General features: G+C 35.9%; 2 protein-coding genes and 1 long non-coding RNA gene across 15 annotated transcripts in view; all 3 read left to right on the forward strand.

Moving 5' to 3' along the window:
* LOC149006650 (uncharacterized) overlaps positions 1-25,981 on the forward strand; it is a 64,118-nt gene that overhangs the window by 28,245 nt on the left and 9,892 nt on the right. The gene's annotated exons all lie outside the window — the stretch shown is intronic.
* On the forward strand, positions 3,784-11,706 carry LOC149006651 (putative disease resistance protein At1g63350). The gene is made up of 5 exons (XM_089165331.1): positions 3,784-6,642; positions 8,148-8,208; positions 10,468-10,519; positions 11,443-11,478; positions 11,592-11,706. Exons 1-5 carry the CDS (start codon positions 3,784-3,786, stop codon positions 11,704-11,706), a joined length of 3,123 nt encoding a protein of 1,040 aa, XP_089021457.1.
* LOC149006652 (cell division control protein 48 homolog D-like) lies at positions 8,557-13,881 on the forward strand. 13 transcript variants are annotated; one of them, XM_089166837.1, is made up of 12 exons: positions 8,557-9,856; positions 9,983-10,069; positions 10,458-10,519; positions 11,405-11,478; positions 12,114-12,146; positions 12,226-12,283; positions 12,360-12,605; positions 12,711-12,782; positions 12,854-12,992; positions 13,120-13,214; positions 13,367-13,469; positions 13,559-13,881. In XM_089166837.1, exons 9-12 carry the CDS (start codon positions 12,915-12,917, stop codon positions 13,817-13,819), a joined length of 537 nt encoding a protein of 178 aa, XP_089022963.1. In that variant the 5' UTR covers positions 8,557-9,856; positions 9,983-10,069; positions 10,458-10,519; positions 11,405-11,478; positions 12,114-12,146; positions 12,226-12,283; positions 12,360-12,605; positions 12,711-12,782; positions 12,854-12,914; the 3' UTR covers positions 13,820-13,881. The 13 variants fall into 13 exon arrangements, with proteins under 13 accessions (XP_089022963.1, XP_089022961.1, XP_089022962.1 ...); XM_089166835.1 differs by having other exon boundaries at positions 12,114-12,283; XM_089166836.1 differs by having other exon boundaries at positions 12,226-12,605.

Consider the following 25,981-nt stretch of genomic DNA (forward strand, 5'->3'; position numbering starts at 1 on the left):
CATACCTTAATCATGATGTACTTACATTACAAGATGGACAAGACAAACTCTAATGTTTACAGAAACGCATGAGAATGTCAATCATCCTTTTCACTTTGTAATAGAAAACACAATGGTATACAATCTTTCATATTTCTTTTCAAAGCGCAATTATTGTGAACGAAGTCATGCTGATAATGTGTTATAAAATGGAGAAGATATATTAAAAACAAGGAAGAAAATGAAGACAAGACGAATCAAATTCTTCTATTAAGTTATGCGCATTACATATGTATAGTAAAAGTAACATTTTCTCTGATATGGAAATATCAGTCTATAAGAAAATATAATATATGATTCTTGCACAAAATTAAATGATCTTGATATAAAATGATGCATTGCTGTAATTTTTAGTTTATATGAAAACGTGAATCTTCAAAATTGCACGTTAAGATGGCTAAGATCTTTATTTGAAAACATCATTTAGTATGATCTCTTTGGGGATGATGAACATCCATAATTAATATTATTTATAACAAAAATAATTATTTTTATTAATTATATAATACCATTATTTTATATGGTAGGAGTCGGACAAGTAGGTTTTGTCCTTACATTATTAGGAAAAGAAATAAAAAACTGAAGCACATGCGTGGGTCTGGAAAGTGGAAATCACTCTCGCATGAGTCTGAGAAATTGCTTCCCTATCCCTATCCTATCATTACTTGTTGTTTACTCTAATACTCCCCATTAACCATCATGTCCTTTTCTTGATAGTTTCCACACAAGAAATGTAAAACATATAAATTAAAATTTTTTTTTTCTCTCTCACAAGTAAAGCCTTTAAATTAGAAAAAGCACTTTAGGGGACCTAGAGGACAACAAGGAAGAATGTATAATAAACAAAGGAGAACCTCTCCACCAAGACTTAGAAAGCTGAAAGTGTCTAACACCTGTAAAGAGAAAGTTTGCACATAGATTGTTTGATTTGGATGCAAAATTAAAAGAGACATAACTGAAATTGGCAACCAACTTCAAAACCTCAAAAGCTAAGCTTTTACTTGTCCAATCTAAAGAAGAACTAAAACCCTGAAGGGCGTGTACTGCTTACTAGTCAATCGCAATTAATCAAGTGAGAAATGTCAATTGACATAGCCAAAGCTAGGCTGTCACAAATAGCTTCTAGTTTAGTTGCTGAAGTTGATATGCATTTACACTCTTTTGATTGTGCTCCTATAAAATGTAACTTCCGCCTCCATTTTAAAAGTAGACATCCCAAGATCCATCCACAAATAGTTGAAGACAATCTCTATCCTAACATTTTAAGATTTTGGTGGTGGTTTTAGCCACCCCCACCCCCCCCCCACCCCCTCCTTTCTTGTTGCTCTTAGTTGTCTAACTTCCAGAATTACTCTGGAGAGTTTAATATAATGTTTTGTTTGTCCACAATCTCTATCCTCATTAGATTCTGACGTCGGCTCTTGTTTAACTTTGTCAGTGATTGGTTTTTTTTATTTATTTATTGATTTCTTTATTATTTTTAGTTTTTTCAGCCCAATTGGGTTAGCAAAAGTGTATTAATCTATGGCACAAATATTTTAAAGAGACTTGAACATTGACTTCCAAAAGTCCATGTACATCAATTGACCTATTGCCAACCACCAAATTCGTGGTAGGATTTTGTTTTTTGTTTTTTTGTGTGTGTGTTTTACAATCCATTATCTGTTTTAACTATTATCAATGGGAATTAGATAATGGATAAGTCACCAATCAGTTATATCTTCCGAAGGGCTGTTTCCATCACTGCTGTTTATTTACAGTAATCATGGCTTATGAGGTGCTTTCAAGCAGTGCTCCTGAGTAAGATATAACCCTCCAATAGTGGGGTATTCCTTCGCTGACGATCATGAAAACCATGTCTATATATATATATATATATATATATATATATATATATATGCGAAGGTCAAATATTGAATGTTACTATGTGGGACCGCGACTGGGTAAGGTTAGATAATGCAACATATAAAAAACCTAAGTGCTTCCATTAAAATCATTATCTTTATATTTTCTTTTACTTTTTGTTTAAGCTAATAGATAATCTAAAAAATATTTACAATTTGTTAATGGTGAAATATGTAAGGATGTTTTAATATTACATACATGTTACCTGATAAATTGAACCCTTGAATTTTTGGAAATAAAAGGGAAAAGAAAATTTGAGATGTTGTTCTATGTCAACCTGAGTTAATTCAGTTGAAAGTTTTATTTTTGACATGATCTGATGTTTCATAAGAAATTAATTATATGGTAAAATTTACATGCATTGACCATAAAAGATGGAGTCTAGAAAGCGCTCACCGGGGCAGAACTCTGTTGAAGAAGTTGATCATTCAGCAAAGTCTGGAAGAGACAACGTGTATGGGAGGGAGTCTGGACGAGCTGTAGTGCCAAACAAGAAGAGGTCAAGGAATGTTCTAGTTCATGTAGAGAGGAGGAATCGGAAATATACCCCACTTGAAGAGTATCGGCGTCCCCAAACTATTGTTAATGGATGGATACAACTGAGACGCAGATGGAGAGTCCAGATGAATATGTAAAAAATGTGAATCCAAATCAAGTAACTTTATTCACCCTACCTAAAATCAAGGTAAAAGATATCGACCGACACAACACAAGGGGTGTTGGTGGCTGTCGACACCATCGAAACCTCGAAATGTTGCCAAAATTTCTGCAACATTTGCAGGGGTTTTGATCAAGTTTCCTTCTTATAAATAATAAGAAATATATGAAGGGACGAGTGCACGAATTAGAAATAAGAAAGACAAGACGCAGAGAGGGGAGAAATCACCAAGGGGAAAACATAAATTGAATTCAACCAAATCAAGCGAAATCATGGAGTATTTTTGTAAATTTCAAAAGATTGAGTGGAGTCTATTAAAATAAAAAAAAATAGTATTTACACTTAACTCCTCTTTCATTCTTTTCCAACCGTTGGATTCTCTTTTGTTAATGTGGCATGATCACAGCGGCTTGCTGCAGGCTGCAGCCACTGCGACAAATTATATGAAACATATGCAAAGGGTTTGGTTAGGAAAATGCCAGATTCCACCACGTACACAAATAGAACCTAACTTTTACATGTCCGCCAATTATATCTTCTAAATCGTCCTCAAAGGTGCTTTCAACGCCACTCATGTCCCCTTTGAAATCTTGGGCTCAGAGTTTTCTCTATCTCGTCGGATGATGTGAACTCGAAGAGAATCGAGTACCCAAGTCAGAATCCTAATTTCAAGCACCTAGAAATCGAAGGCCGATGGTAAATGAGGGTCTAATTTTGTAAATTATTAAATTTTATATCTTTAAAATGTAAAAATAAAAAAACTCTGTCATTTGATTCTCAACAATTTAATCCTATTTTGATTATGTGATACGATCACCACCGTTGAATGTTTTTCAATCTTGACCTCCGGATTTATCACCGTTGATCTAAGGTTATGTACTGTAGCTGAAAGTGTCTGAAATTATATTGCATGACAGCCCATCGTGGGTTGATGTGATGTGAGGATAAGCTCAGCAAATCAATAATTTGTCAAAGAACGGATTTGTTCAAAAGAATACTCACTAAAAAGGTTAAGTTAATCAATCCATTGGTGAGAACGGACTGTACTCTTGAAAAGCTCTTCTTGCTTGTTGCAATTCCCGCAATCTCCCTCTCTCTCTCTCTCTCTCTCTCTCTCTCTCTCTCTCTCTCTCTCTCTCTCTTCCTGTAAAACACACAAGCTCTCTACCGGTGAAGGAAGGATGGATAGTGTCAGCAGCGGAGTAATAGGATTGATTCCCCAATATGTGATCGGACCTATCAGAACAAAGTTTCGGATGACCCGAAACCTTGGGAGACGCTTTGAAGGATTAGAGAGCGCAAAAGAGAGGCTGGATGGCAGGAGCAAAGATGAACGAGAAAAACTGAAAGATATTAAGAAGCAAAAAGGTGTGGACCCATCAAAAGATGCAGAACGCTGGTTCAGGCAAGCTCATGAAGCTGTATCCGACGCCAACAACTTGAGAACAAAGTACCTGGATTGGCGAAACACAAGAGGAGCATGTTCGAACTGGTTCTGCTTCTTGTCACGCTATCGGCTGAGCAAAGAAGCATTGGACCTCAAGGGACGTGTAGACAAATTGAATGAAGAAGACCCAAAAGCCGGTTGGACTGCAGCTTCTACCTCGCAGAAAGGGAAGAAGCTAAACACCATTTCTCTGGATGGTCAAACATCAAGAGAGTCGTTGAAGGATGAGATCATTGAAAGAGTGCTGGACAGTAGGTATTTCATCGTTGGGTTGCATGGCATGGGGGGAATCGGGAAGACGACCCTCCTACAACACATCAACAACCACTTCATAAACACAGAGCACTTCAATTCCATCATTTTCACCACGCTGTCGGCTACACCTGATTTCGAAAAATTACGAGAAGAAATTGCAGAAGGCTTTGGGTTGGATCTAAAGGATTGCACCGGTGACAACGACGTAAAGAAAAAACTTTCCCGACAAACAGAAAGATATCTATTAATACTGGATGACATGTGGGAGCCGCCGGTTGATCTTAATGAAATTTGCATTCCTTCACCAACCAATGAGAATGGTTGTAAGATATTGATGGCATCTCGATCATTAATAGTCATCAACAAGTTCGTGAACCAATTTGCAGGAGTGGATTCTCTTCGTGCAATTCGAGTGGACACGCTACCACAACATGAGGCATGGAATCTTTTCGTGGAGAAAGTTGGGGAGTCTTTGAATACATCTCGTCCAGAAATAAAACCCATTGCCGAAGAAATTGTAAGAAGATGCGACGGACTGCCATTGGTTATCATGGTTGTTGCCAGCACGATGTCGACAAGGCAGACGATAGGAGAATGGAAAGATGCTTTACGGGAAATGGGACAAATGTCAAAAGCAAATCTCGAAGATATTAAAGACAAGGTCTTCAAACTTCTTAAGTTTAGTTTTGAGAAGTTGAATTCACTAGAAAAGTCCCTCTTCTTGTATTGTTGCATATTTCCTGAGGATGCATGCGTTATGAAATATGAATTCTACCAATTTGGCATTGGTGAAGAAGCCTTATGCGATGAAATGCCGACGCTTGAGGATATGAGAGGTAAACTTGATGTTTTAGTTGGAAACCTTAAGAATTCATCAATGCTTGAGGATGGTCGTTTTGAAGGTGTTAAAATGCACGACGTGCTGAGGGAATTTGGTTTGTGGATTGCATCTCCCAAAATCATCGCAAATGAGGCAGGTAAAGTCTTTACCTCTGAATGGTCGAAAGCAGGTTTGATTTCATTATATTCTGTAGAGTCCATGCCTCTTCAATTGTCAGATGATTGTCCACATCTGCACACATTAATACTTTCTCCAAAAGAGTCTGCTATTATGAGCTTACCCCAAGAGCACTTCCTGGAGCATATGCCTGCACTTAAGATTCTTGATTTGGATGGTTCTAGTGGAATAAAAAAACTTCCCCGTTCAATATCCCACCTTGTCAACCTGCGTTCGTTGTGCTTACGAGGGTGTCACTCCCTGAAAGAATTACCACCTGAAATTGGAATGCTAGTTCAGCTTGTATCATTAGACTTGGAAACGTGTGAAAGCTTAAGAAGGCTCCCAGTGGAGATGAAGGAGTTGAAAAATTTAAGACATCTTGATATCGGCTTCACTTTTCGTCTTAAGAAGATAACGTGTGGACTTTTATCTGGATTGCACAAGCTAGAAGAGATTGAGGCTCTAGAAAGTGGACTGAAATTGGACAATGACAATATATTGGAATTGTATCAATTGCCTCACTTGACTCTTATCAGTGAGATCAGTGTATGGAAAGTGAATGTGGTTTCACATTTTCTGAAGCAATTAACTAAATGGTCATGTCGTCGTTTAGAATTTTGGGATTGTGATATTGATTCTTCAGCTCCCTTGGACTTACTACAATTCCTTCAACTGTCATATGGTATGTTGAGATTCCGGTCATGCAAAGGTCTTACACGTGTCCCAACTCATGATCATATTACCACATTGGTAGTGGATCGTTGTCGAGACCTGAAGACATTAGTGGTGCCAGAGAAGGAGAAAGTGGATGAAATGAATAATATAATTGCTTTTCAAAATTTATTTTATCTAGAACTCGTTGAGTTAGATGGATTGGAGACAATCTGTAGCGGAAGGGTTCCTCGACAACAGCCACTTGGCCTTGGATCATCATGCTTATTTTCTAATTTGAGAAGGATCAGAATAGAGAGATGCCACAAGTTGAAGGTGCTTTTCACTAGTGGTGTAACACCGCTGCTACTAAAATTGATAGATTTAATGGTGCTTGATTGTTCTCAATTGGAATACCTCTTGGTGGAAGATAATGGCAATGATGACATGGAATCCATCATCAATGCATTTCCAAAATTGTCTGAAATATCGTTAATTAAACTTCCAGAATTGACAGCTATATGCACCAGCGACAACACCAGCAATCAACATCCAATGGATTTGATAAAGTGCCCATTTCTACGCCGTGCATATGTTTATGATTGTCCAAAGTTGAAGTTGAGGAGAGCCCCACTTGGAACAGCACGTTTAATTGAAGAAGGGGCATACATTATGAATTCTATAAAGGTAAGAATAAGGCCGAATACCTCTATGGTTTATTTCTTATTTTAGTATGGATAGTTATTCATTATTTGTAAATATTATAAGAGAAAATATTTCACTTACTTTGATAAGATTAATTTTTCAACCTAGATAACAACTTTTTGCATTTATTACCACCCAATTTTTTTCCCCTTCGTCTTTATCATCAATATCATATTTTGGCTCAATAGTAAGAAGAAGAAAATTAATTTCGACTCTCTTTAATAGATTTTATTTTGGCATTCTTTAGAACGTGTCGTTAGTTTTGTTTACATTAATATAGTTACTTTTGCTTTTTTAGTAATTGTTGTAAAATATTATCTAATGAATTCTAATATTCTTTTATTAGTATAAGTTCATACACTGTCATTCTTTTTCTTTTTCTTTTTCTTTTTTTTTCTTCACTCTTCTAAATAAACATATAATCATACCTTGTCTTTCTAAATTATTCTACCATTTAAACTCATTGTATTCAATTTCATCATTGGTTATTTAGAATGCTATTTAAAATATTTATTTTTATTTTTGTTATTAGGCTTCTAATTAATTTGTTCCTGATTTGTCTTAACAATTGTTTTAACTTTATGTCCTTTCAGACATTACTAGAACCATGGAACGATTTCTCGTTCGTTTCGTCAGGTTCGCCGGGCGGCGAACTAGGCGAAACGGCGAAATCTCGCTGACACCATGGCCGTTGATATCGCTGGATTCGCTACTACTTCAGTACTCAGTAGAACTGTAGAATCAGACAATAAGTACTTCTATTTCTTTCTTTCTTCTTCTTCTTTTCCGGCGATGTTGCCGCTGCTGTTTCATTTTCTTTCTCTCTTTCTTTCTTCTTCTTCTCCGGCAATGTTGCCGCTGCTGTTTCTTTTTCTTTCTCTCTTTCATTCTTCTTCTTCTTCTCCGGCGATGTTGCCGCTGCTGTTTCTTTTTCTTTTTCTCTTTCATTCTCCTTCTTCTTCTCCTTCAACGATCTGGAAGGATGAAGATATAGTTTTGCCGGAAAATCGAAGACTCGTCAGAAAGTCGTGGTTTCAGAAAATTGTGGTTTCGCCGGAAAATCGTTGATTTTCCGGCGAAATGTTGAAATCTTGGTTTCGGTCCATTTTTTATTTCGCCCTCTGGCGAAATGGGCGAATTTCGACGAAACTAAGTTCCATGACTAGAACTAGTAATTGATAATGTTCTTAAATAATACATATCTTTTAATTAGTACATTATTCTGTCAATATTAAATATTATTTTCCAAATTAAAAGAAGGGTTTACATATGATTGTAAGAAATGCTATTCATAATTTACCACCAAAAAAGCCTAACAACAAGACCATTTTTATCTATGTGTTTATTTATGGTTATTTATAACATTAACCCATTCTTTGCTTCGAAAGACTCTGACTCATGTTATTCCCCAATTATTTTTTAGAATCTTTCTTATTTTTCTGTATACCAACTTGCTATGCTATAATTGTAGAACTCAATGCATGCAGGAAAGTGATGAATTGAGAAAAAGGGAAGAGGAAGAACTGGAAGATGATGATACTCTTGAGTGTATAGACTAGGTATCACCTTTCATATCCTCCCAAATAATTTATTTTATTCTTTGATACTAATATTCTTTTTTGTTCTATCCATTTTAAAAAAAAAAAAAAAAAGATCCTCTACTATGCACGTCTCTCTGCTGTGCATAGCAGCATTTTTGTACCAAATGATTGGCTGAGATCAAAAGTTTAATTTTATATTTTTAAAATCCTTAATAGTCATGTATTTACTTTGTTTTTTCAGCCAATCATTTGGTATATATGTGCACTACTGTGCACAGCAGAGACTTGTGCACAACAGAGGATTTTTCCCCCATTTTTCATATATAGTGAAAGATTTTTAGTGCCACAGAGATGATGGAGAATAAGAATGAATGTTTTCATGTATTTACAATATTAGAAAATCTCTTTCCTTGTCAACTTTAGTTGAATCTTTCTTTACACCTTTGCACACCCCAATATAAGTTTATAAATTTGCATATAACCATTGAAGTCCTTTAATTTCATGCATAAAGAAACCAGATCTCTTCTTGGTAGGGTAGAAAATAGGCTCTGTTCTTAGTAGTCTTCGTAATTGAATGATCTATTTAAATTTTGTTTGATATGCTAGACTTATATTTGCGGGGATAAGAAGTGCAGGTTTACAAAGAAGATGATCAATAATGTTGGAGAGGGTAGCGTCTTGGTGTTTATGATGGACATGTTTTTTCTTTTATGACAGAGAGGTTGGCTGTTTGATCACTACAAGAAAATGGTTCAATAGCGGCACTTAAGGTAGGGATATCGCCAAAACGCCGGTGAAGGGTTTGAAATGCCGGCGTTTACCACTAAACGCCACTGAATGCGTATGTATCTTGGCGTTTTGCAAACGTGCCAGTGTATGTAGAGTTTTCCCGGCGTTTTTCAGAAGCGCCGTTACATGTGTATATATCCTGGCGCTTCCTAATCGCCAGCAAAGGGAAGGACAGGCTGTTGTACATATCCCGGCGTTTTTCAGAAGCGCCGCTACATGTGCATATATCCTGGAGCTTCCAAACCGCCAGCAAGGGAAGCAAAGGGCTGCTGTACATATGATATAGTGTTCGCTAAACACAAGCGCTGAACATACCAGGGCGGGTTGGGAAAACGCTGCTAGATGTCTATATATCTCGGCGTTTTCTAAACGCCAGCAAAGGGAATGCTCTACATATTTCGGCGTTTTTGAAAAACCCTGCTACAGGTTTATTATTCCGGCATTTTTGAAAGCCCTCTATAGGTCTATGGTATGCATTCCGGCGTTCTGGGAAAACGACGCTACATATTGTTATATGCTGGAGTTTTCACACGATTTCCATTCAGCCAAATTCCCCCAATTGTCTCAAAAAGCCCTGCCAAAATACTTCTTTCCCAAAATGCTTGTTTCCTCACAAAAATCCCAAAATCGACTACACTCGCATCTTGCTCTCTCTGTCCTCACTTTGTCTCCTTCAGATCTGTCTGCAACTGATCAAAGGCGATGAACTCTCCTCACTTCATCTCCATCATTCACTATCTGTAATTTCAAAAGGCGACAAACGAGGGAAGGAAAAGTAAGTGGAGAGATTGTTTGCTATACTCCGGATCCACTCTGTTACTATCTATCTCTTGGACCTCCATTTTCTTTTCTCTTTTAGTTTCAGGTATGGCCGATTCCCTACTCTTAAGTCTTAACATCTCTTCAATCACATATCTTCTATTCTCTCCCTGCAAAATCCTAGACATGGCTTACACTTTCTCAAGAATCGGTCTTCCTATTGTCCCTACAGCTTGTATTTCCAATTGATTGAACAGCCATGGCGAACGCAAGAATCTGAATTTCCATCTTTTTTTTCCGAGAAAAGATTGCTCTCTTTGTAAGTTCTGACTCTTATTATCTCCTTGCGAATAAGTTGTTTCTGTATTTGATAGTTTTTATTTAGTTCCTATTGCACTTGGTTCATTAATTTGGTTGTTGATTAATTGAAGCCCCACTTTTTTTGGCTCTTCTACTTTGGTTATGTGTTTTGTAGGAATTTTTAGTCTGAGAAAATCATCTCATATATGCTTTTGAAGCTGAGGTTACTGCATATTCTACTCATGTCCTTCGTATGAATTGCATTTATAAATACATGCTATTTCACGATTTTCTCTCTCTGAACTAGATTAGTTCCTAGTATATCATGTTATTACCAATTCCTACTAGCAGTAGCAAATTACAGAAATTTGTAAGTGCTTGCATCTTATTGCTTTCTACTTGCAAAGGCTTCTACAGGTGAGGTCTGTGCTCTCAGAACTAACGATATTATCATTGAGCATTTTTCCTGGTGAGTTTCTTTGTTTATTGGCACTATTAAATCCTTTAAATCTACTTCTTGGTTGGTTGGAATACTTATTCATCAAGACATTGTTTCACTGTTTGTCCAGGCTAACAAATTTTGACTGATAGGAAATATTTTATGTTCTATGCTTTAGTTTTTTACCCTGTTCGTCCTTGTTTCTTCATTTGCAAATGTTTTCCACATATGAGAGGATTTTAGGGGATGCTTTTATTAGTTGGATGATGTTGATTTTAGTGCTGATATTCTTCAGAAGCATTAGTTTATAGGTTGTATGGACTATGTAATTATAAGCATACTAAATGATGAAGAAAGAAAATTCAACTGTTTTGCACATGATGCTGATTTACTCGAGACATTCCAATGGATATTCATCATAAAGTTAATTTTCTTCAACACGAAAATAGAAACAACAATATAGTCATCATGTTGCCAAAACTAGAAACTAACTAAAATCTACTAGGTCTTCAAAACTTCAAATCTGCAGTTGAAAATCCCAACCAAACCCAGCCAATGGGCTGAAAACCTGATATTTACATTATCATCTATTTATCTCTAAGATTGTACCTTGTAGATTCTGTACATTTTTTGATCAATTCATCTTGGATTCTATACATTATGACCTATGTATCTTGGATTTTATATATATATATATATATATATATATATATATATATATTATATATATATATATATATATATATATATATATATATATAAAAATATATATATATATATATATATATATATATATATATATATATATATATATATATATATATATTTTAATCTACTTATCTTGGATTCCGTACATAATCATCTTTTCCCTCTCTCTCCCTCTTTCTCTAATATAATGATGTTGTTATGTTTCAGTAAATTGATTTAATCGTTTTCTGTTCATATGCAACAAGGTGGTTGGCTGTCAATTTCACATCAAAGCTTCAGAGGTAAGCTTCTTACAAACTAAAGTCCAAAAAGTTTCTTACATGCATTAAGGATCTTGCCTTGGGGAGGTCACTTTGATATCAACTTCAGTTAAGAGTACTTATTCTGAAATCAGTCCTGAAAACCTTAGAATTAGGCAGTGCGACTTGAAACCCTCCTACTTTGCAAGAGAGAAGCAAATGCCTATAGCTATAAGTTCTCCCAGCTCTGCCAGGGAGGCTGCTCTGTAACATCCAGAATCAGGATCTTATCATTAGCCCTGTTGTGAACCAACCAATGATAGTTCTTGTTCTGCATTTTATAGTGGTTCTTGGAATTTACTCAAGGAATGCATATCAAACACAGCCTAAAAATACATTTATTACCACTGGCATTTGTGCTACTACTCCCTCTGCAACAGTCTAGGGTGGGTGCTTCGTTGTTCCATATGCATAAGGTAGACAAGTTGCCAAAGTCAGTATTAACATGACATTGTTACTTTTAAGATTGAAAAATAGGGCGTAAAGTTGGTTTTCCATGCATGTTCTATATATTCCCTTCATGGTTATGGTGTATTAGAAGGAAGTTTAATTGAACTTAGTAGTCTTGCCACTAATAATGGAATCTATGGCTGTTTATGCTGTTGATCTTTTGATAGGTTATTCAGCGAATCTTGAGGTCTTCAAATTGGGTGAGTTCTTTTTTTTTTTGGGTTCTTCCAATGCAATATTTAAGGCCAAAGGCAAGATCATTGTGAATGCATCATGCAGAAGACTCTACATGCTAACCAAGAAAGGGGAGGTTGAAGTTAATCCTAGGATTAGAAAGGTGAGATTCAACTTACATAGCTAGGGAAATTCTTCCTTGTTCTAATTATGTTGTTTTCTCATTAAATTCTCAACAGGCAAGGAAGAGACTCAATTAGATTCTAGCTGAGATTATTTCTGAGAGGAAGGAGAAGAGAGTGGTGGAGAAGGATATCCTCGGTTGTCTTATGAACCCAAAGATGAAGAGGGAAATGTTTTATTAGAAGATCAAATTGCAGATAACATCATTGGAGGCTCTTTGTAGCTAAAGATACAACAGCTAGTGTTCTCACTTGGATTCTAGAATACTTCCATGATGACCCACAACTTCTAGAATCTGTCAAGTTAGGAAATTAACTGAGTTATTCTGCATTTATTTTTAATTCCATTCATGTGTCTCACGCAGAAACTTCAAATGACCATAGTTAACAAACTACTTACTGTTGCAGGCTAAATAGAAAGTGATATTCGAATCAAACGATGAGGAAAACAACAGGGCTTAGTTGATGTGGAATACAGGGGTACGATTTAGAAAACCATCTGAGTTTTACTTTCTTTTGTGATTTTCTGACCATATTGTTGAACCTTTCAGAAAGTTGACAGGGTAATTGGGAATTCTAACAGGGTATCTTATTCCAAAAGGGTGGAAGGTGATGCCTTTGTTCAGAAACATTCACCATGATCCATGTCTTTTTCCTGATACACAGAAGTTTGATCCTTCAAGATTCAAGGTAAGAGTGTGAGAGCACTATATTCCTTTCTGTTACTCATTAAATTATAAGTAAAGAATAATACCTCAGAGGGAGTGTATTCTACTTTTTTCCTTTCTTTTTACCTAATCTTCTATGGTTCATACAGGTTGTACCAAAACCCAATACATTTATGCCAACTGGGAATGAACTTGCCAAGCTGGAGATGCTTATTTTAATCCATCATTTATTCACCAAGTTCAGGTATGACGAAGGGAGAGAGGGAGATTAAGAGATCTGTCAAATTTGTAGATTCTTATTCAACCTTCCTAGGAGATACAAGAATTGATCTGGAATTTCTGTTATTCTAAATGAAATAACCTTCACACTAACTTAAACCTTGACCCTTTTCACAGGTTTGGAAGGTTCGGTAGGGAAATTGGCATTGGTGTTCTGGATGAAGTTGGACGTCTTGAGGTTCTTCGTATCCATGCAAAAAATATGAAGTTAGCTGAGGATGTAAGCTAGATTCTTAATGTTTTTGTCTTGTAACGATCTCTACTTGTTTCTGTTTTCAATCTAACAAATCCTATGGTCCATTTATGCAGGTTGACCCGGAAAGAGTAGGAAAGGACACTCATTGGTATGTTGGTGCTAATCTTGCTGCTCTATGTAATGAAGCTGCCCTACAGTGTATCAGAGAAAAGATGGACGTTATTGACTTGGGAGATCAACCCATTGATGCTGAGATACTAAACTCTATGGCTGTATGTCTTGAGTTTCTTGGGTTTCTATTTGATACTTTTTCTTTATCCCCATCCCCACATTTTGATAAGTCCTATAACTACCACCTGTATTTCTTTGATTGAATGGAAGGAAGGGATTGATTATAATGAGCTTTCTTTTATTAGATAATCCAATGGAAGTATGGTTCTTGATCTAGCAGTAGAATATGGCTTTCTAGGAACCAACTTTTTTTTTTTTAAACGCCGTCATAAGTAACTACTATGGCGTGGCGTTTCCAAAATGCCGTAAAAAAGCCCTAATAACGGCGTTTTAATAAATGCCGGCAATTTAGAACACTATGGCGGCGTTTCTCAAACGCCGGGAAAAGTGCCGTGGTAAGTCACCATTACCGGCGTTTGCCTTTAGTGCCGCTGTTGTAATACGGCAGTGCATTTGCCGGCATTTTTTCCGGCGTTTTTGAAGTGTCTGGGAAATGTTTGCAGCGGCACTTTTAGACCTATGACGGCGTTTCCAAAACACCGCTGTAGGTCAGTTTTCTTGTAGTGGATGTTTGGTACTCTACAATAATAAGCACCTCATACTTAATTAGTGCATCTGACTTGAAGTTTTAAATTCATTTGGCAGTGACTCCATGCAGCCACTCGTAAGATCTGTTTTGCTACCTTTTGCTGTGATTCATTTGATTGTGGTCGAAGCCATTTCCCAAGAGAGCTCTTTTTAATGATTCAGCTTTCTGGGTCATTTTGGGTGCACTTGATATATGATCAGTATATACTCGATGAAATGGTTAAAAATTAAAATGGTATTGCAATGTAGTAGGCATTCAAAAACCACTACATTACATTACTTAAGTTCCCAAGATCTAATCAAGGACTGTCCCCTCTTTGATTGCCTACTCTATCCAAATTCATCTACTGGAAGGGTCACTTACATCTCCTGACATCATTTTGGGTCAAGCTCTCTTGACTTATTAATCTTCCATATGAGCATCTGCGGGGGCAAATCTCAGATTACCGGCTTAGGCATCTGCAGTGCAGCTACCTGCAATTATCTCTCTGCAGAGTACATATGATACCTTCAGGAAAATATGAAGAAAATGTAATGAAGTTTAAGTCTCAATGTTTGAAAATGTTAGAATAGACTATTTCAAAAGACATCATTTTTTTATTTTATTTTTTACTAGTTCAATGCAGTCGTAAGAAATGATAAATGTGGGTTACAAGTTTTGCTATGTGGCTAATCAAAGGGTAAGCAATGAGCACTTGGCTATGAAAATAGAAATCTTCCAAAAATGCAAAATCAGAGAAAATACTACATGGTTGTTGTAATGGGTCAACAACTTGACCATGAGAAAAGGAAATCTACCAGAAACGAAAAAATCTGAGAAAATACTACATAGTTACTGTAATGTAGTATGTGTTGTTGAAATATCCAACCCAACATAATTGTGTTACAAATACAAGCTGTTTCAAATAGTTCACTACGGCTGAGGTACATAAGAGAGGAAATGTGCCTGTTGAAGATCATATCATGAGGAGTTCCCTCAACTATATATTGCCTACTACTCTGCTTTATCTACTGGAAAGGTCATTTGCAACTCCTGCATCATTCTAGGTCAAGAAGCCATTTTGACTTATTTGTCGGCCACATGAGCATCTATCTGAGGCAAATCTCAAATTATTATCGGCTTGGGCATCTGCAGACCAACCTACCTCCAACTAACTCTATGCAGAGCATGGCATCTTCAGGGGGGACATTCTCTGGACTAACCAAGGCCTTTCAGAATCCGAGTAAATGAAATTGTGCTGAAGGAACTGGTCAGCTTCCTCATCCACAAGTTCCCTACACCATGTCACTCTTTCTGAGGGGCAACAACCTGGCCCAAAACACCTGCAACCCAGAAACAAAATTATTAAAAAATTGGCATGTTGGTATGGTTTTGTTAGATGAATGGATAAGTATAAGATTTACCATATTGGCTTGTTTCTAGATCTTGATACTAACAGATGGATACGACGATTAAGATGAAAGTATATTTTTTTTTTTTTGGGGGGGGGGGGGGGGAGCCATCAAGAGGGAGGCTGGAGGGAGGAATCTTAACCAAGTAACAACAATGAGTCTCTTCCTTAGGGTATCTATAACAGGGAGTAGGGGATATGCTGGAGTCTAGCAGATACATCAAAACTGATGGCTTTCCAAATCATGTCCAAAGATTTAGATGTGGAAGTCCATCTACTAAGATGTGATCAAATAAAACTCAAAATAGAAACTAAATATGAAAAAATATCAAATTTAATTCAAAGTTGAAAATTGAAAATCACCTAATATATGTTAGCCATTGTGCATGTTATAAAATTTCCTATCAATTAGCATCTTATATGCTAATTTGTTTGTAAAGCTTACATCAATGTAATTGCAAAAAATTTAAGTGGAGCATGAGAGCTTCAACAACCATAAGCGTGTGGTCCCACCAATTCCCAAATTAATTTTTAGATGAAAACAAAAAGAAAAATAATTTAAGGACAACACTTTAATTGAAAATGATCCTTACCTGAAAAACTTAAATAGTGGCGGCGCGGTCAACATCAATCAGTTCTAGGAGTTATATAAATGAGTTGGGGGAATGAAACAAGGTCACCTCAAAAACTTGATCGACGGTTTGGAGGCAAAGTTAGTTTTGATCGGTTCCCTTCCCATCCGTTACGTGTAGTGTTCTGTTTCTGTCAGATTCCCCGGGTCAGTCTGTCCGTTTCAATCGGATATGTCCAAAGCCCTATTTATTCTTGAGATAAGAGGTATGGCATTGTACTTTAAAGATATGTTCAATTAATTAAAAAAATTAAATAGTTTTAGTCTTGAGATAAGACTTAAGAAGGTATGGTACCACTAAAGAGAAAAAGTTATTAACATTATTTTGAAACACTCCAAGGATTTTGACAAGCACGAGGATTCTAATATGGATGCCAATTTAGAACTATAATTACATACCAAAATTGAAATGAACATATAAAATTATACCAAAGCATGTAGAGAGAAATTGATATGCAGTATTATAAATTAAAAAGCAGTTGTAATATCTAAGGTTAAAATCATTTAAAGACAACAAAAATATAAAATGGGGTTTATATATGAAGCACTAAAAATGACAGAAATGCCTTTTTAAAAGACAACAAAAATACAAGTAAACCATGTTAAAGAAAATGACAAATGTGGCCCTGGTAAGAGAGACATTACTGTGTGAACAGGTACAATTATACTTGTAAGGAAGCACTGCACCTCAAGGCATGGAATCTTTTCGTGGAGAAAGTTGGGGAGTCTCTGAATACATCTCGTCCAGAAATAAAACCCATTGCAGAAAAAATTGTTAGAAAATGCGACGGACTGCCGTTGGTTATCACGGTTGTTGGCAACACGATGTCAACGAGGCAAACGGTAGGAGAATGGAAAGATGCTTTACGGGAAATGGAACAACTGTCAAAAGCAAATCTTGAAGATATCCAAGACAAGGTGTTCGAACTTCTTAAGTTTAGTTTTGATAAGTTGAGTTCACTTGAAAAGTCTTTCTTCCTGTATTGTTGTCTATTTCTTGAGGATGCATATATTGAGGAATATCAACTGTACAGATTTGGCATTGGTCTGTACAAATTTGGCAATGGTGAAGAAGTCCTATGCAATGATGAATTGCCAACGCTTGAGGCTATGAGAGGTAAAGTTGATGTTTTAGTTGGAAATCTTAAGAATTCATCCATGCTTGAGGATGCTGAATTTGGACATGTTAAAGTGCATGACGTGCTGAGGGAATTTGGTTTGTGGATCCCATCTCCCAAAATCATCGCAAAGGAGGCAAGTAAAGTCTTAACCTCTGAATGGTCGAAAGCAACTATGGTTTCATTATATTCTGTAAAGTCTATGTCTCATCAATTGTCAAATGATTGTCCACACATGCACACGTTAACACTCTCTGCCGCAAAAAAGTCTACCAATATGAACAAACCCCAAGCGCACATGCCTGCACTTAAGATACTTGCTTTGGATGGTTTTATTGGAATAGAAAGCCGTCCCCCTTTAGTATCCCACCTTGTCAACCTCCGTTCTTTGAGCTTACGAGGGTGTCACTCCCTGAAAGAATTACCACCTGAAATTAGAATGCTAGTTCAACTCATATCATTAGACTTGAATCATTGTAATAACTTAAGAAGGCTACCAGTGGAGATGAAGGAGTTGAAAAATTTAAGGCGCCTTGATATTGACTCTACATGTACTCTTAAGAGGATAACGTGTGGACTTTTATCTGGATTGCGCAAGCTAGAGGAGATTGAGGCTCGAGGAAGTGCACTAAAATTGGACGACGACAATATATTGGAATTGGATCAGTTGCCTCACTTGACTCTTATCAATGAGATCCGTTTATGGAAAGTGAAGGTGGATTCACGTTTGGTGAATCAATTAGTTAAATGGTCATGTGTTTATTTAGAATTTTGGAATTGTGATATTGAATCTTCAGCTCTCTTGGACTTTCGACAATTTCCTTCACTGTCGTTGCATTTTTTGGGATTCTATTCATGCAAAGGTCTAACACGTGTCCCAACTCATGATCTTATTACTTCACTGATAGTGGATTGTTGTCGAGATCTGAAGACATTAGTGGTGGTAGAGGAGGAGAAAGTGGATGAAAGGAATAATAATATAATTGCTTTTCAAAAGTTATGTGAGTTGGTACTCGATGAGTTAGATGGATTGGAGACAATTTGTAGCAGAAGGGTTCCTCCGCAACAGCCACTTGGCCTTGAATCATCATGCTTATTTTCTAATTTGAAAATTATCAAAATAAAGAGATGCCACAAGTTGAAGGTGCTTTTCACTAGTGGTGTAACACCATTGCTACTAATGTTGACACTTTTAGAGGTGCGTGAATGTTCTCAATTGGAATACCTCTTGATGGAAGATAATGACAATTATGACATGGAATCCATCATCAATGCATTTCCAAAATTGTTTGAAATACGGTTAGTTAAACTACCAGAATTGACAGCTATATGCACCAGCAACAACACCAACAATCAACATCCAATGGATTTGATAAAGTGGCCATATCTACATAGTGCATATGTTTATAATTGTCCAAAGTTGAAGTTGAGGAGTGCCCGATTTGAAGAATTACAAGCAACTGAAGACGTTGCCGAGATGATGAGTTTTCTAGAGGTAAGAATAAAAAGGCCAAATACCTGTGTGCTTTATTTATTGTTTTGGTATGGATAGTAATTCATTATTTGGAAATATTATAAGACAAAATATTTCACTCACTTTGATCATAAGATTCATTTTTCAACCCAGAAAACAACTTTTAGCATTTATTACGCACCATACTCCCCCCCTCTGGTCTTTATCCTTAATAATACCATACTTTGATTCCATTGCTTGATCTAAAATCTCTATTAAGCCCAGTGTGGCTCAATACTCAATAGTAAGAAAAAGAAAATTAATTTCGACTTTATTTAATAAATTTTATTTTGGTACGCTTTAGAATGTGTCTGTTTTACATTAATATAGTTTCTTTTACTTTTTAGTAATTGTTGTAAAATATTACTATTGAAAATCTGATATTCTTTTATTAGTATAAATTCATACACTTGTCTTTCTTTTCTTTTTCTTTTTTCACTCTTCTAAATACACATATATTCATATTAGTCTTTGTAAGTTATTCTACCATTTAAACTCATTGTATTTAGTTTCATCATAGGTTATTTAGAATGCTACTTAAATTTTTTATTTTTTTTTTTATTTTTTTTTGTTATCAGGCTTCTAATTAATTTGCTCTTGAATTTGTCTTAGTAATTGTTTAAATTTATGTCCTTTCAGACATTACTATAAGAACTAGTGATGATGTTCTTAAAATATACATTTTTTTTTTTTTGTTGCCAACCCCTTACACATCTTTTATTTAGTACATTATTCCACTTGAAAGGTCAATATTACATATTATTTTTCAAATTAAAAGAAGGGTTTACATTTGGTTGTAAGAAATTGTATTCTTAATTTACCACAAAAAATGCCTAACAACATGATCATTTTTTTATATTTATTTATTCATATTTATTTATAACATTGACCCATTCTTTGCTTCGACAGACTCTTTCAATAGTGACTCATGCCATTCTCTAATTATTTTTCAGAACCTTTCTTATTTTTTTGTATTACCAACTTGCAATGCTATAATTGTAGAACTCAATACATGCAGAAAATGGAAGAACAGAGAATAAAGGACGAGGAAGAACTGAAAGATGGTGAAAAAATGGAAGAGGAAGAACGGGAAGATGATGATAATCTTGAGTGTATAGACTAGGTATCACTTTTCATATCCTCTCACATAATTTATTTTATCTATGCTACTAATATTCCTTTTTGTTCTTGTGTGTATAGACTAGGTATCAGGTTTCATATCCTTCCAAATAATTTATTTTATTCTTTGATACTAATATTCCTTTTTGTTGCATCCATTTTTCATATACAGTGAATGACTACTTTTAGTGCCATGGAGATGATGGAGAATAAGAATTAATCTTTTAGTGTATTTACAATATTAGAAATTCTCTTTCCTTGTCAATTTTAGCCGAAGCCTTCTTCACACATTTACACACCCCAATATAAGTTTATAAATTTGCATACAACCATTGAAGTCTTTTAACTTCACGGATAAAGTAACAAGATCTCTTCGATCTTGGTAGGGTAGCAAATATTATGTCTCCAGGCTCTGTTCTCAATTTTAATTTTGTTTGATATGCTAGTTTATGTTTGCAGGGATAAGAAGTGCAGGTTTGCAAAAAAGATGATCAATAATATTGAAGAGGATAGCGTCCTGGTGTTTATGATGATGGACATGTTTTTCTTTTATGATATAGAGGTTGCCTATTTGATATTTGATATTTGATACTCTACAATAATAAGCACCTCATAGTTAATTAGTGCATATGATTTGAAGTTTTAAATTCATTTGGCAGTGACTCCAGGCAGCCACTCTTAAGATGTGTTTTGCTACTTAGATGTTGTGATTCATTTGATTGTGGTTTGAAGCCATTTCTCAAGAGAATTCTTTTTAATGATTCAGCTTTCTGGGTCTTTTTGGGTGCGCTTGATACATGATCAATTGATCACTATATACTTGATGAAATGGTTAAAAATTAAAATGGTAATGCAATGTACTAGGAATTCAAAAACCACTAAATTACAGTACTTAGGTTCCCAAGATCTAATTGTAGAGAGTTCCCTCATTGATTGCCTACTCTATCCAGATTCATCTACTGAAGGGTCACTTATATCTCCTGACATTAGCTTAGGTCAAGCCATCTTGACTTATTAATCTTCCATATGAGCATCTATGTGGGGACAAATCTCAGCTACTTGCAATTATCTCTATGCAGTGCATATATGATACCTGTAATGAAGTTTTAAGTCTGTATGCATTCTGACAATAATACCACATGTTGAAAATGTTAGAATAGACTAGAATAGACTATTTCAGACGACAAACATTTTTTCTTCTTCTTTCTTTTTCTAGTTCAATGCAGTCGTAAGAAATGATAAATCTGGGTTACAAGTTTTGCTATGTGGCTAATCAAAGGGTGAGCAATAAGCACTTGGCTATGAAAATAAAAATCTTCCTGAAATGCAAAATCTGAGAAAATACTACATAGATATTCTAATGGGTCAGCGACCTGACCATGAGAAAAGGAAATCTACCAGAAATGAAACAAATCTGAGAGAATACTACATGGTTACTGTAATGTAGTACGTGTTCAAAAATCACTAACTAAAAGCTTGTAATGCAGTAGTTGTGTGAATTGGACACATGAAATCACAACAACCACATTGAAGTATCTAGCCCAACATAATTGTGTTACGGATATAAGCTGTTTCAAATAGTTCACCACAGCTGAGGTACATAATCGAAGAAATGTCTGTCGAAGATCATATCGAGAAGAATCCTATCAACTATTGCCTACTACCCTGATTCATCTACTGGAAAGGTCATTTGCATCTCCGGCATCATTCTAGGTCAAGCCATTTTGACTTATTTGTTGGCCACATGAGCATCTATCTGAGGCAAATCTCAGATTATTATTGGCTTGGGCATCTGCAGACCAACCTACCTCCAACTAACTCTATGCAGAGCATGGCATCTTCAGGGACATTCTCTGGACTAACCAAGGCCTTTCAGAATCTGGGTCGATGAAATTGTGCTGAAGGAATTGATCAGCTTCCTCATCCACAAGTTCCCTACACCATGTCACTCTTTCTGAGGGGCAACAACCTTGCCCAAAACACCTGCAACCCAAAAACAAAATTATTAAAAAATTGGCATGTTGGTATGGTTTTGTTAGACGAATGGATAAGTATAAGATTGACCACATTGGCTTGTTTCTAGATCTTGATACTTACAAGATGGTTACCACGATTAAGATGGAAGTTTTTTTTTTTGGTGAATAATAAAAGATTAAATTGCAAACCCCAAGAAGGGGAAGAAAGGGGGGGGGGGCGAGTCATCAAGAGAGAGGCTGGAGGGAGAATCTAAAACCCAAGTAACAACAACGAGTCTATTCTGTGGGGGTATCTATAACAAGGGGTGGGGGATATGGTGAAGTCTAGCAGGCACATCAAAAGACACATCAAAACAGATGGCTTTCCAAAAAAATCTATGTGGATAACTAAGAAAACATGTATATACCTGTATTCATAAAAGCAAGCACTTTTCTCATTTTCTGATTTGTCCCAGTTGTGCCATCCAGCTGGTTTAATACAAGCATCAATCCAAGTGTACGCAAAGATCACCCTTCCAGATGGACCCCATGGCCTTCCAAGATGTGAATATGCAGTGCCACCATTGCCAGTGATCACACACCTGCATTGATTAGTTTACATACCTTATGTAAGTCCCAATGGAAACAGAACCAATTATTCCCAGATTTGAGATGGTACATGACAAGCAAAAAGAGAGAGCAAAACAAATAAGAGACTATTAGACCTGGGAATGCTCCTTGAGGTTCAACTTATAGAATAGGACAAGTAATTGAATAAAAGAATTCAGGATATAGCATTGGGTATCAAATCAGTAGTCCTTGCCAATTGTTGTAGAATTGGCCAACAAAACTTCACTCAGACCTGGAAGCTCAGCAATTCTAGGCTTTTGGACCAAGAATTAGACAATCAAGATCAATCATTGGCTGATCCTGATTCGAATCATCTGATTTAATTAATTGGTTCAATTCCAATTGCACTCTAAGCTTTATCACCACACTCACATGGCTGCAGGCATAGGGCCAACAAATAAAGATATCGTCTGGTCTTATTCCTTATATTTCCATACTCTACATCCACTGGAATACCCTAAGCCCTGTGGTGAAACCAGAGTTCAAAATTATACAAGAGACGGTAATTTTATCAGGAATTCTTCAAATACCCAGTGAACTTCTTTAATAGCTCTATATCTTTCATACACAAAATCTGATCTTTCAATGCATAAAGCTTTTATAGCATAGGGTCTCAAGGCTCAACTCTCAAGTTGTAACTTTGAGATTTGATCATCACTTGAACTTTGCAATTTGAACTATGAACATGTGGAATGTACTAGACTCGTTTGAATCATTAAAATATGAGTATATAATGTGTACAATGGGCCATTTTAAGGTTTCACTCAGCATCTCGGTTTCACACTTAGAGGTCCGAAGTGGAACTCACATTCACAATATATTTTTATAAATTTGAGGTCACCAATATGTTCAAGAGGCTGAAATAGGCTGAAAAGCAAGTTTCAGGCCCAAATTATGCCTAATACCCCTCAAGTTGGAGCCTTGAGTTGGGGGGAAAAAATTCACCAACTCAGCAAGCCAATTATCTTTTTTGAGTTGGTGAGGCAGGCCTCAAGATCGAGATGTTGAACCATGTCCATTAGACAGAAAACTTCAATGCAGCCTCTCCCATTCTTTCAAATGGGATGGTCTTGGACAGGCACTAGGAAGGAACAAGAAGTTGAAACCACTAGATTTGGTTTCTTAAGCACCTGTTTGATGTAAAGCAGATTCTGTGGAGTTACACTTGACAGTCTGATAATCTTGTTCCAGACAATTGTGCTCAATTCATGACATGGTCAAAAGCCTGTTGCACATATACAAGGTTCACAGATGTCAGCAGAAAGATAAAAGCTTGGCAAAAAATGTAATTTTTCTGAGAGAATCCATTTACCAATATATGGGCATGAATCTGGGTTAGCTCTTTGCTGCTTTTCCAGCAATGCAACAAACATAACAGGTACAGTTGCTTCTCTGTAGAATGTGTAAATGTTTAGTGCTTTATAATAGGGATTTCATCCTATACCTATAAATATACAAATTCATGTTTTTAGTGTAAAAGAATGAATCTCTAGATTTCATGAATCCAAGAATTTTCACAAACCAAACAAGTATAAATCTTGCATTCATGATCCAAATATTCGAAATCTTTGGATTCAATAAACCAAACAAGCCCTAGAAAATGTCATAGTTTGCTTAGATTAATATAGTTCTCTTTGTATTTTAGTAATTCTTGTGAAATATAACCTATTGAAATATAAATTCATACAATGTCTTTCTTTGTATATATATTCTCTTCTTAAATTATTTTACGATTTCAGCTCGTTGCATTTAATTTCGTTATTTGTTATTTAGAATGCTATTTAAAATCTTTTCCATTAGTAGGTTTCTTAACTCTCTCCTGATTTGTCTTTGTAATAGTCTAACTTTATGTAGCTGAGACATTTGCTAATGTTTTTGAAATATACATATAGTTTAGATTAATACATAAACCGACTTGAAGGGTCTATATATACAATACTTACCAAATGAAAATAAGAGCTTTGTCTAAGGTTGTAAGAGACTCTATTCTTAATTATTTCCCTAACAATGGGACCTTCTTTATTAATCTATTTGTTTATCTGCACTTATTTCTAAGCTTGAACCTTTCTTTCCTCCGAAGGATTCCTCCAAGAATGACTCGTGTCATTCCTCAACTACATTTTGAAAACTCTCTCCTATTTTTCCCACAATATATGTGTACCTTTTTTTTCTTTTTCGTTTTTAAAGAAATACTTTATTAGAAGGAGAAACCACGATTACAGCCTAAAGATAGAGCGTCAAATAAAATAAAAAGCCTAATAGAGGGAGGGGGTGGGTGTACATATAAAAAAACACCCTGAGTGAGCGCTCCCTCCTTTGCCAAGGCATCTGAAACGAAATTTGCTTCCCTCGGAACATGGTGGAAGGAAATAGAATCATAAGTTGCCGCCAGATTACTAATGTATGATATGAGTGGATATAGTTTCCAGGGCATCTCCTGGGGGAACTTTTGAATGATAATAATTAATGCTTGGTTATCACTCTCTATGGCTATGTTCGTCGGATTAAAATCTTATGCCCATAACAATGTATGTGTACTTGCTATGCTGTAATCGTAGAATTCAATTATGCAGTATGAACGTCTAGCAAATTAAAATATTGGAAGAAGTAGATTACGTGGAAGAAGATGATGAAGAATGATTGTCAACTCCCTATGTCCTCCGAGCTATTTTACCTTTTGAAAATAATGTTTATTTTTGTTTTAGTCATTTTTCATGTAGTGAAATTTTTTATTTTGATTAGTTGATAAAGTCAGGAATTTGTTTTCTCTTTTTTTTTGGTAAACCCAGGAATTTGTTTTCTCAGATGGTATATTATTGCTCAAGAAGCACAGGTTTCCAAAGGAGGTGGTCAACACATCAATGCCAGAGTACGTGCATGGTGTCTTAGTTTTTTACGATAGTTGATGTGCAGCTCTCAAGAAGTTAGCTGTTAGGTATTGGGTATTCAACATTATTAATAAGCAATTAGAAATTAATTAGTGCAAGACATTTTTTGGAGTTAATTTTAAATTTCATTCGGTAGTAGCTGGATGCAGCCACTCTTAAAGATCTATTTTTTTAGTTGCTTAATGCTGTGATTTTAGGGTTACAACAAAGTCGGGCTGGGCCGGGCTTTTGCAATCCTAAGTCCAGTCCTATATATTATAATTTAAACATATTCTCATCCTGACCTTAATTCAGGCTAATGATTATTATCCCTGAACCTAAACACTATAGGGCCAAGTCAAGTCCATTCCCTCTCTAATTGGTCATGTCCCTAGTCCTAATTGGCCCTGTCTTTGGCCTTAATTGACTATGTCTCTAGCCCTGATTGGCTTTGTCTCTAGCCTTAATTGGCCTTGTTTCTAGTCCTGATTGG

The sequence above is a fragment of the Hakea prostrata genome, chromosome 8 (genome assembly GCF_041222555.1).
Source record: "Hakea prostrata isolate BN-2017 chromosome 8, UWA_Hpros_2, whole genome shotgun sequence".
NCBI classification, from domain to species: Eukaryota; Viridiplantae; Streptophyta; class Magnoliopsida; order Proteales; family Proteaceae; genus Hakea; species Hakea prostrata.

Coding starts and splice junctions, on each gene's coding strand:
- LOC149006652 (XM_089166834.1), top strand. CDS start 12,915: ATGCCTTTGTTCAGAAACATTCACCATGATCCATGTCTTTTTCCTGAT. Junction 13,215..13,366: donor CATTTATTCACCAAGTTCAG/GTATGACGAAGG, acceptor CCCTTTTCACAG/GTTTGGAAGGTTCGGTAGGG. Junction 13,470..13,558: donor ATATGAAGTTAGCTGAGGAT/GTAAGCTAGATT, acceptor CCATTTATGCAG/GTTGACCCGGAAAGAGTAGG.
- LOC149006651 (XM_089165331.1), top strand. CDS start 3,784: ATGGATAGTGTCAGCAGCGGAGTAATAGGATTGATTCCCCAATATGTG. Junction 10,520..11,442: donor ATCATTGAGCATTTTTCCTG/GTGAGTTTCTTT, acceptor ATATGCAACAAG/GTGGTTGGCTGTCAATTTCA. Junction 11,479..11,591: donor TTCACATCAAAGCTTCAGAG/GTAAGCTTCTTA, acceptor TTCTGAAATCAG/TCCTGAAAACCTTAGAATTA.